The sequence below is a fragment of the Thalassophryne amazonica genome, chromosome 8 (genome assembly GCF_902500255.1).
Source record: "Thalassophryne amazonica chromosome 8, fThaAma1.1, whole genome shotgun sequence".
NCBI lineage: Eukaryota > Metazoa > Chordata > Actinopteri > Batrachoidiformes > Batrachoididae > Thalassophryne > Thalassophryne amazonica.
In genome coordinates this window covers 6,990,346-7,002,475 of record NC_047110.1, presented here as the reverse complement: position 1 = coordinate 7,002,475, position 12,130 = coordinate 6,990,346, and the positions used below count along the sequence as shown (strand labels likewise).

General features: G+C 42.1%; 1 protein-coding gene across 1 annotated transcript in view; it reads right to left on the bottom strand.

Moving 5' to 3' along the window:
- dnaaf4 (dynein axonemal assembly factor 4) overlaps positions 1 to 12,130 on the bottom strand; it is a 115,566-nt gene that overhangs the window by 52,259 nt on the left and 51,177 nt on the right. The window contains exon 5 of the mRNA XM_034175710.1: positions 8,046 to 8,185. Coding sequence (XP_034031601.1) covers positions 8,046 to 8,185 — 140 coding nt within the window. The remainder of the gene's footprint in view (positions 1 to 8,045; positions 8,186 to 12,130) is intronic.

Genomic DNA, 12,130 nt, shown 5'->3' with positions numbered 1-12,130 from the left:
TTCAGAGTGGCCTTTTATTGTGGACAGTCTAAGGCACACCTGTGCACTAATCATGGTGTCTAATCAGCATCTTGATATGGCACAACTGTGAGGTGGGATGGATTATCTCAGCAAAGGGGAAGTGCTCACTATCACAGATTTAGACTGGTTTGTGAACAATATTTGAGGGAAATGGTGATATTGTGTATGTGGAAAAAGTTTTAGATCTTTGAGTTCATCTCATACAAAATGGGAGCAAAACCAAAAGTGTTGCGTTTATATTTTTGTTGAGTGTATATCTGCATCAAAATAACTGAGCAGCCAAATCTGGATGTGGCTCTGGTTTCATTTGTGTGCCATGTCAAACAGACAGAAAAAAATGTGTGTAGTCATTTTTACATCATGCTGGCAACATTAAATAACTTACACCTTTTACTGGAATATGGAATATATATATATATATATATATACACACAAGGTCTGTCCATAAAGTATGTACCTTTTTATTTTTTTTTTAAACTATATGGATTTGATTCATATGTTTTCACATCAGACAAGCTTGAACCCTTGTGCGCATGCGTGAGTTTTTCCACGCCTGTGGGTGACGTCATTCGCCTGTGAGCACGCCTTGTGGAAGGACTGGTCCCGCAAGCTTGAACCCTTGTGCGCATGCGTGAGTTTTTCCACGTCTGTCGGTGACGTCATTCGCCTGTGAGTACGCCTTGTGGAAGGAGTGGTCCCGCCCCGTCGTCGGATTTTCATTGTCTGGAAATGCCGGAATGATTTGGGTTTTTTTTCCATCATAATTTTTTCAGAAGCTGTTAGAGACTGGCACCTGGAAACTATTCGAAAAATGTATCTGGCTTTCGGTGAAAATTTTATGGGCTTCACAGAGAATAAGGTCTGGTAGTACAGCTTTAAGGACCCCTTTAAGGACGCTCAGCGCGCCGCGCTCCGAGCTGCGACGACACGGCACAAGCCACCGGACCATTTCTGAGCTGATGGCTCTGTGGATATGAGACCGTCGTGTGCTCTTTCTCTGGTTATCACAAGAGCTGGACATCAGCCATTTTCCGTCAGATTTCACTTTTAACAAGAGATTTTGTCATGGAAAGCTGCGCGGAGGCTTCGCGTGTCACGACCGATTCGCTTTGGAAGCGAGACAAAGGAACACCTCCGTTTCGGCATGTCAGAGGACAAGTTTGGACATGTCCAGCTCTCCACAATTTCACTGATCCTTACTGGACTGGTAAGCACTGAAAGCCGAGATAGACATGTCCAAACTTGTCCTCTGACACGCCGAAACGGAGGTGTTCCTTTGTCTCGCTTCCAAAGCGAATCGGTCGTGACGCGCGAAGCCTCCGCGCGGCTTTCCATGACAAAATCTCTTGTTAAAAGTGAAATCTGCCGGAAAATGGCTGATGTCCAGCTCTTGTGATAACCAGAGAAAGAGCACACGACGGTCTCGTATCCACAGAGCCATCAGTTCAGAAATGGTCCGGTGGCTTGTGCTGTGTCGTTGCAGCTCGGAGCGCGGCGTGCTGAGCGTCCTTAAAGCTGTACTACCAGACCTTATTCTCTGTGAAGCCTGTAAAATTTTCACCGAAAGCCAGATACATTTTTCGAATAGTTTCCAGGTGCCAGTCTCTAACAGCTTCTGAAAAAATTATGATGGAAAAAAACCCAAATCATTCCGCCATTTCCAGACAATGAAAATCCGATGACGGGGCGGGACCACTCCTTCCACAAGGCGTGCTCACAGGCGAATGACGTCACCGACAGGCGTGGAAAAACTCACGCATGCGCACAAGGGTTCAAGCTGGTCTGACGTGAAAACATATGAATCAAATCCATATAGTTAAAAAAAAAATAAAAAAGTACGATACTTTATGGACAGACCTCGTATATTCTATATGGCATCACCAGGAGACAGGTGGGGACAGGTGATACAGGGACACTATATTCCCAACCCCAACATGTGTTTGCTCCCAAAATGGCCACTAAGGTGAGAACTATATCTCTCAATATGCATTATGATATGATTGTAGCAGGGCTGGAGAGCTGGGGAGACAGAATAAAAGGAACCCACGAGAGACAAGAAGTGTGCATGGCTGGTAGGAATGAGCACCAAGGCTGGAGTGATCTCAGGGAAAGTCCCCTGTAGTGTGAGTGAACTGTGAAAAGAGTTTGAAGAGTTTTTTCTGACCGCTGACTTTATGAAGCCTCAGTTTTCCCATAAGGTGGTAATTTTTTGTTTAATAATAATTAAACAATGAGTTTAGTTTTTTTTTCTTCATCAAAATCCTGTCTAATTTTTCCACAGGATATTAATGCATGAGCATTGTAGAAGTAACAAACAGGTAAAGAACAAAGTGGTAAACAAATGTGCAACCACCGGGAAAGCTCTTTGTCTGCTGTCCGCTCAAAGTTTTCAACACGTATAAAACTGTCTGACAGACTTGCCAGACATCAACTGACAAGGAACGTAATTAATAAATGAGAAAAAAATTTCTAAGAACAAAAATGATGCAGCAAGGACATGCACATCCAAAACACATAAAAGGTGTGCTGGATGAAGAAAAATTGTATCAAAAATAGAAATGGAATGATGCTCATTGGTTCATCTGTAACCTTTTGTCTAGTAAGTCCCTTCAGCTGCTCACTTGTTTGCACTCGGGGTCGCCACAGCAAATCCAAAGTGGATCTGCATGTTGAATTGGCACAGGTTTTACGCCGGATGCCCTTCCTGATGCAACTCCACATTACATGGATTTTTTGTTTCTGCTTACTTTCACTTTCAGAAATGCAGCTTGTGCTGTTGTCGCTGTTGTGCGTGTGTTCAACCAATCAGAGTGAAGCCCCGCCCAGTGGCACTTCAGGGCTGACAGAAGTACAGAACTTGCAGTAGGGACTTTCCTGGCCTTGAATAAAGGTTCCTCAAACTCACTTTTCAGGTGCAGTCCCTGTGAAGGAGGGCCCCCTTTATTAGTCCTGCCCAAAATGGCCCACAAGTTCCTGAGTGGAAAAGGGTTGCTGCTGGAAAAGACTGCTGCTGGTGCTGTTGTCCAACAGGACACTGGTGGATACTGAGTGACTTTTGTGCAAAGAAGAGGCTGAGAATGTATCCACCATATTGGTGGGTGAGATGGAACAGAATGATCTGCTGTGGTGACCCCTGATCTGAGCAACCGGTGTACATCAAGGATGTGTTCTGGCTCCTACTCATTCAGTGCTTGCATGGACTGGTTGTTGGTTGGGGTTGCCGCTGTCCATGAGGTAAGGTTTAGTGAGCTTGACTTTGTGGACGATGTTGAATCAATGGATTCCCTGCTTGCAGCACTTGAGTTGCTGACCGAGGAGTCTGGGTGTCTGGGTTAACAACACTAATCTGAATATAATACTGGATCACTCATTGGCCCACACACTCCGTACAAACAGCTGAAGCAAATTGGCGGCCATCTTACCACTCGCAATTTATGTGGACCGCACATAAGACAGCTTATTAGAACTTCAACAATTTGGAGTAATAACTGAGCTGAGGGGAGATGATGGTCTAGTGGTTAAGGTGTTGGGCTTGAGTCCAGAAGATCATGGGTTCAAATCCCCACCTGACCTGAAAAATCACTAAGGGCCCTTGGGCAAGACCTTTAATCCCCTATTGCTCCCGGTGTGTAGTGAGCGCCTTGTATGGCAGCACCCTGACATCAGGGTAAATGTAATAATTATAAAGCGCTTTGAGCATCTGATGCAGATGGAAAAGCACTATATAAATGCAGTCCATTTACCATTTCCATTTAGCTGATTCTCTCATTTTCTTATTTTTGTTCTCCAGATAATGTAACCTTCATCCCTCCTAATCTATGTCTGCCATGATTAGCTGTTTCATGTATTTCCTTTCTTTCTTTCTTTCTTTCTTTCTTTTAGTACTTTGACACCTTCTATTCTCCAAACCGTGACTATCCAGGGTTGGGACCAGGAAGCAGAGTTGTAGTCTTACACACCTCTCTGCAGCTTCTCTCCCCCTGCCATCCCCTCATTACCCCATCCCCGTAGAGACGGTGCCTGCTCCCAGACTACCAATAACCAGCAAAAATCTATTTAAGTATAAAAATTCAAAAAGAAAAAATAATATAGCACCTTCAACTGCACCACAGACTAAAACAGTTAAATGTGGTCTATTAAACATTAGGTCTCTCTCTTCTAAGTCCCTGTTGGTAAATGATATAATAATTGATCAACATATTGATTTATTCTGCCTTACAGAAACCTGGTTACAGCAGGATGAATATGTTAGTTTAAATGAGTCAACACCCCCGAGTCACACTAACTGTCAGAATGCTCGTAGCACGGGCCGGGGCGGAGGATTAGCAGCAATCTTCCATTCCAGCTTATTAATTAATCAAAAACCCAGACAGAGCTTTAATTCAGTTTCTCTGTGAATTTTCAGACCTTTTGTCTGACTTAGTGCTTAGCTCAGATAAGATAATTATAGTGGGCGATTTTAACATCCACACAGATGCTGAGAATGACAGCCTCAACACTGCATTTAATCTATTATTAGACTCTATTGGCTTTGCTCAAAAAGTAAATGAGTCCACCCACCACTTTAATCATATCTTAGATCTTGTTCTGACTTATGGTATGGAAATAGAAGACTTAACAGTATTCCCTGAAAACTCCCTTCTGTCTGATCATTTCTTAATAACATTTACATTTACTCTGATGGACTACCCAGCAGTGGGGAATAAGTTTCATTACACTAGAAGTCTTTCAGAAAGCGCTGTAACTAGGTTTAAGGATATGATTCCTTCTTTATGTTCTCTAATGCCATATACCAACACAGTGCAGAGTAGCTACCTAAACTCTGTAAGTGAGATAGAGTATCTCGTCAATAGTTTTACATCCTCATTGAAGACAACTTTGGATGCTGTAGCTCCTCTAAAAAAGAGAGCTTTAAATCAGAAGTGCCTGACTCCGTGGTATAACTCACAAACTCGTAGCTTAAAGCAGATAACCCGTAGTTGGAGAGGAAATGGCGTCTCACTAATTTAGAAGATCTTCACTTAGCCTGGAAAAAGAGTCTGTTGCTTTATAAAAAAGCCCTCTGTATAGCTAGGACATCTTTCTACTCATCACTAATTGAAGAAAATAAGAACAACCCCAGGTTTCTTTTCAGCACTGTAGCCAGGCTGACAGAGTCAGAGCTCTATTGAGCTGAGTATTCCATTAACTTTAACTAGTAATGACTTCATGACTTTCTTTGCTAACAAAATTTTAACTATTAGAGAAAAAATTACTCATAACCATCCCAAAGACGTATCGTTATCTTTGGCTGCTTTCAGTGATGCCTGTATTTGGTTAGACTCTTTCTCTCCGATTGTTCTGTCTGAGTTATTTTCATTAGTTACTTCATCCAACCCATCAACATGTTTATTAGACCCCATTCCTACCAGGCTGCTCAAGGAAGCCCTACCATTATTTAATGCTTCGATCTTAAATATGATCAGTCTATCTTTGTTAGTTGGCTATGTACCACAGGCTTTTAAGGTGGCAGTAATTAAACCATTACTTAAAAAGCCATCACTTGACCCAGCTATCTTAGCTAATTATAGGCCAATCTCCACCTTCCTTTTCTCTCAAAAATTCTTGAAAGGGTAGTTGTAAAACAGCTAACTGATCATCTGCAGAGGAATGGTCTATTTGAAGAGTTTCAGTCAGGTTTTAGAATTCATCATAGTACAGAAACAGCATTAGTGAAGGTTACAAATGATCTTCTTATGGCCTCGGACAGTGGACTCATCTCCTTGCTTGCTCTGTTAGACCTCAGTGCTGCTTTTGATACTGTTGACCATAAAATTTTATTACAGAGATTAGAGCATGCCATAGGTATTAAAGGCACTGCGCTGCGGTGGTTTGAATCATATTTGTCTAATAGATTACAATTTGTTCATGTAAATGGGGAATCTTCTTCACAGACTAAAGTTAATTATGGAGTTCCACAAGGTTCTGTGCTAGGACCAATTTTATTCACTTTATACATGCTTCCCTTAGGCAGTATTATTAGACGGTATTGCTTAAATTTTCATTGTTACGCAGATGATACCCAGCTTTATCTATCCATGAAGCCAGAGGACACACACCAATTAGCTAAACTGCAGGATTGTCTTACAGACATAAAGACATGGATGACCTCTAATTTCCTGCTTTTAAACTCAGATAAAACTGAAGTTATTGTACTTGGCCCCACAAATCTTAGAAACATGGTGTCTAACCAGATCCTTACTGTGGATGGCATTACCCTGACCTCTAGTAATACTGTGAGAAATCTTGGAGTCATTTTTGATCAGGATATGTCATTCAAAGCGCATATTAAACAAATATGTAGGACTGCTTTTTTGCATTTACGCAATATCTCTAAAATCAGAAAGGTCTTGTCTCAGAGTGATGCTGAAAAAACTAATTCATGCATTTATTTCCTCTAGGCTGGACTATTGTAATTCATTATTATCAGGTTGTCCTAAAAGTTCCCTAAAAAGCCTTCAGTTAATTCAAAATGCTGCAGCTAGAGTACTGACGGGGACTAGAAGGAGAGAGCATATCTCACCCATATTGGCCTCTCTTCATTGGCTTCCTGTTAATTCTAGAATAGAATTTAAAATTCTTCTTCTTACTTATAAGGTTTTGAATAATCAGGTCCCATCTTATCTTAGGGACCTCGTAGTACCATATCACCCCAATAGAGCGCTTCGCTCTCAGACTGCAGGCTTACTTGTAGTTCCTAGGGTTTGTAAGAGTAGAATGGGAGGCAGAGCCTTCAGCTTTCAGGCTCCTCTCCTGTGGAACCAGCTCCCAATTCAGATCAGGGAGACAGACACCCTCTCTACTTTTAAAATTAGGCTTAAAACTTTCCTTTTTGCTAAAGCTTATAGTTAGGGCTGGATCAGGTGACCCTGAACCATCCCTTAGTTATGCTGCTATAGACGTAGACTGTTGGGGGTTTCCCATGATGCACTGTTTCTTTCTCTTTTTGCTCTGTATGCACCACTCTGCATTTAATCATTAGTGATCGATCTCTGCTCCCCTCCACAGCATGTCTTTTTCCTGGTTCTCTCCCTCAGCCCCAACCAGTCCCAACAGAAGACTGCCCCTCCCTGAGCCTGGTTCTGCTGGTTTTTTCCTTCCCACTGTAGCCAAGTGCTTGCTCACAGGGGGTCGTTTTGACCGTTGGGGTTTTACATAATTATTGTATGGCCTTGCCTTACAATATAAAGCGCCTTGGGGCAACTGTTTGTTGTGATTTGGCGCTATATAAAAAAATTGATTGATTGATTGATTGATTTACTCAGATCTCACTGGGACCAGGTGTTGGAGCAACACATGCTGCGATCCAAGCAACGACTTTTTCAGGGACGTCCCTGTTTATTTCAGCAAGACAATGCCAAGCCACATTCTGCACGTTACAACAGCGTGGCTTCATAGTAAAAGACTGCGGGTACTAGACTGGCCTGCCTGCAGTCCAGACCTGTCGCCCATTGAAAATGTGTGGCGCATTATGAAGCGCAAAATACGACAACGGAGACCCCGGACTGTTGAACAACTGAAGTCGTACATCAAGCAAGAATGGGAAAGAATTCCACCTACAAAGCTTCAACAATTAGTGTCCTCAGTTGCCAAACGCTTATTGAGTATTGTTAGAAGGAAAGGTGATGTAACACAGTGGTAAACATACCACTGTACCAGCTTTTTTGAAACGTGTTGCAGGCATCCATTTCAAAATGAGCAAATATTTGCACAAAAACAATAAAGTTTATCAGTTTGAACATTAAATATCTTGTCTTTGTGGTGTATTCAATAGAATTTTTACACAACGTCCCAACTTCACTGGAATTGGGGATGTAGAACACCAAGGTTTCTTTTTGTTTCTGAAGGAGGAATGACATTAAAGACTGAGAAACACTCAGCTAAAACATTCAAATATAAGGGTATGTGTGTAGACACACTGTGATGCTGTGACACTGCTGTGCCCCTTTTGAAAGGCTTTCTGTCTACTGTTCAGGGTTACTCACTTCTTCCTCTTCTGGCACTCTTGATTCCCTGAGGGCTGTTGGAAAATGTCGTGGAGTAAAACTGACTTGAATAGTTCCATAGACTCTTGGAGCTGGAACTTCTTTCATCTTGCTTTGTGCTTCGCTGCTGTATCTCTGATCTAAACACATGAAAACAGCAGAGATCCAAAGATTCACCTCTGTAAAAGAGCAGCAAGCTCTATAAATTTTTTAAAAGCAAGTCAAATTTTGTATATTCTGGTGAATTTTAATGGGTATGAAACAAAGAAAACTCACTTCAAACTGTGAAGTAAAAACACTATATTGATTATGGGGCTCTGAGGGATCTGCCCCAGAATTTTTTTAAAAGAGCAAGTCAAATTTTGTGTATTCTGATGAATTTTAATGGATCCATGCATCCAGCATGGTGGTGTGCTGGGGGGGGGTAGCACATTCGAGGACGCATTCAGGCTGGACAACCTGATCAGGCAGACTGGCTCAGCGGTTGGCATAAAGCTAGACTTTCTGGTGACGGTGGCAGAGAACACTGGACAAACTGCTGGACATTATGGATGAATACAATTATTCACTGATTTGGGGGCGGTTCTATAGGTATAGGGCTTGTTGCATAATTATTCAGTCACATCAGTTACTGTATCGTAATAAGAAATCATCACGGGGAAGAAATTGTCACGGGGTTAATTGCACAAGATCATGTGAATGTTGATGAGTACCAGTCACTAGGGATGCAGCTCGTTCAAAAAATGGCTGGGCAGCAAGTTTTCACTTACGCTTTTAAGTGTAACAATGAGGCAAAAACACTTGGAGATGCATCTGCAGTAAAAGTAGCTACAGAGCGGAGTATAGACCCTGCCTTGTTATTTCAAAGGCTTCTGGTAATTTCAAGGGCAGGGGATGTTTCCATGGAGGAGGTCCTTGAGTACGAATTAAGTCCATTCCCTCCTGCACTTTTTGAGGCAAATTATGTGTTCAGAAAACCAGAAAAAGCACAGCTTGTCACTATGCCTGCACCCAGTCAGAAGATGCTGTCACAAGCAAAGTCCCCAAAACAGACCATTACGTGCTTGATGGTGGTTCCTTAATGTTTCGTGTGTAGTGGGCAAAAGACACAACCTATGGTGAAAAAGGTGACACCTATATGGATTTCACTGTAAGAAACTATGAAAAACCTACTGTTGTGTTTGATGGCTATCAATCCATGCCTTTATAAAGGATGGTACCCATTTAAGACAGCAGAAATCCCATACGAAGGTCAGTGTCACACCTAAAACAAAATGCAATGGAAAAAAAGGAGGAGTTCTTATCAAATGGTGAAAACACGCAGGCCTTGATCTTATCATTAGTGAATTCTTGCACAATAGTGGGTGTCATCAACACAGAATGAGATGCTGATTATGATATAGTTCAAGCTACCAACGCTGCTTCTGCATGTTGCAGTACAACATTAGATGGGGAAGATACCGACTTGGTGATCATGCTATTGCATCAATATGGATCCAGAAAGAAAGACTTCATACATCCGTTCAGACAAATCAAGGAACTCAGTGTGTGTTTTTAATATCAACAAACTGAAACGCTTTATAGGGGACAAATTATGTTCATATCTAGTGTTTGTCCACTCATTCACAGGGTGCAATACCACCTCCCGGATATCTGGGGTTGGCAAGAAGACAATCTTCGAAAGATTTGTTAAAGATGATGAGCATTTAGAGGTCTGTGCTAAGGCTTTCACAAAGCCCCAAGAGACTCCTGGAGAAATCAACACATTTGGGCAACAAGCAATGGCAGTAATTTCTTGGGGGAAACATACAGATTCACTCTCAGCACTAAGGTCATCCATACTGAGGAACAAGGTGGCCACTGCAACATCCTTCCTGATGTCAGGAAGACTTCCCCCAACTGCATCCTTGACAAATCTCCATTCCTTGCGTGTTTATTACCAGATTATGGCATGGACAGGGAAAGAGTCCACACTCCAAGAAACTGCCTGGGGTTGGAAAATTGAGGACAATTCCTTGATAACTGTAATGTGTGGAAAAAAGGCAGCACCAGACAATATTTTGAAAGTTGTACATTGCAACTGTGCCACAGGGTGTACATGTCGGGGTTATGGTATTCCATGCACAAGTGCTTGTGGGGCATGTCTACTTGAATCATGTGAAAACCCACACAACCAAGTATCTTTGGACCAAGATGATGATGAAAATGACAGTGGAGACATTTAAATGTGGCAGCACTGTTGCAGTAGAACTTCTTTTGTGTTTACTATTTGAAATGTTTGTGACACTATGTCAAATGACATTATCAGTGTGATGTCATGGACATTTTCCTGTGTCAGGACGGGCGGCTGTCAGACACCAGGAGTGGGTAGACCCATGATGCAAACTCCCAAACCAGGCTTTGAGGTAGAAGAAGTCGTCAGGTTCATTTCAGGCAGAGGTTCAGTACATAGATTATCATATCACGAAGCAGAGGTACAAGCAGGGTGAGGCACAAACATAGTCATCTCCAGGCAGAGGTCAGAGGCACGAGCAAACACTGGCATCAAGGCTGAGGCAAAAAGGCGTGATCGAAAAACACTGAACAAGGTACTGGTACACGGCAGGACTAAGCAGGCGACAACAATCTGGCAGTGAAGTGCAGGACTGTGGGGTTTAAATGCATGTGAACTAATTACAGTGAAACGAGGGACATGTGGTGTCAACGAGGTGCACATGAGGGGAAGACTCTAGAAAGGGGGCGTGGCTAGTGAACGAAGATTTGACGCTGTGCAAGATGGGAAGGAAGAGAGTGCTCAAAGAGAAGTGACGTAAGCTACAGAGACGCGTGAGTGAACACAAAACAGACAGAAACAAAAAGAAAGACAAAGACACTGGGTAGGTGCAGAGATGTGAACATAATTAACTGGGTGTGAGAGATGAAGACATGAATGCAGGTGCAGCACGTGGCATGAAGACTGACAGAAAACAATGAACAGGCTAAACAGAAGAATAAACAAAAACCTAGGCATGAACAGGAACAAAATACTAAAACATAACCTAACGAGAATAGAGAAACACACTAGAACTAAATTAACCATGAACTGACGAAAGAAGGCGGTAATAGAAATTATAAGAAAAAACAATGACTAGGCAATGACAAATAACAAAACAACAAATATTACAAATAATAGGAACAAGTGATAAATTAATATACAATGAATGAAAACACAACTGGCTGCAGAAACTAGAACCAAAAGTAAATCATAACAAAAGGAACAAAGTGACAAGAAAATATAACAGAATAAAATGATGAAAAACAAACAATAACTAGGACTGCAAGCAGTCATATACGGGCCCTCGTCCGCGCGACCGCCTACCCAGGCCAGTGGGTGCTATTGTGACCACATGTGGGCATGTGCATGCAGGGGCAACCAGTCATCACACAGTTAAAATTTTAAACAAATCACACAATGCATCAAGGAGTTATGACATGTTGATTAGTTCATCCCAGTAAGGGGGCGCTCAGTGTACAAACAGAGGGGCTGGGTGTGTTCAGGGGCGAACCGTCATCATACATGTGAAGTTTCAAGTCAATCAGGCAAAGCATGAAGGAGTTATCATGACTTGATGTTCCATGGCAAAGGGTCAAAATGGCGGCACCATAGCGGCCACACCCTTCAACATAGAGAAAAGCTTTCGATAACTTTTGGTCAGTATCATATTTGGATGCTGTCAAAGAAATTTGAAGTGCATTGGACAAAATCCCTAGGAGGAGTTCGTTCAAATACAACATGTGGAAATCATTTAAAAATGAGAAGAAAATTCAAAATGACTTCCTGTTTGGAGTAGCCTCTTGGTGCAAGAGACTTTTTTGTACATCTATGCAAGTCACACATGTGTACCAATTTTCATCTCCCTACTCCAAAAAAAACCCCTATGGGGAGGGGTTTTTTGAATGTTTCAAGGGGGGCGCTATTGAGGCATATTACCCCGTCCATGGGCGACGCCCCTATGAATTGTAGGAGGTTGTCATGCTCGACCTGTGTATCAATTTTCATGATGATATGACAAAATTAAAGGCGTCAAAAGGAAGAACGTAATTTC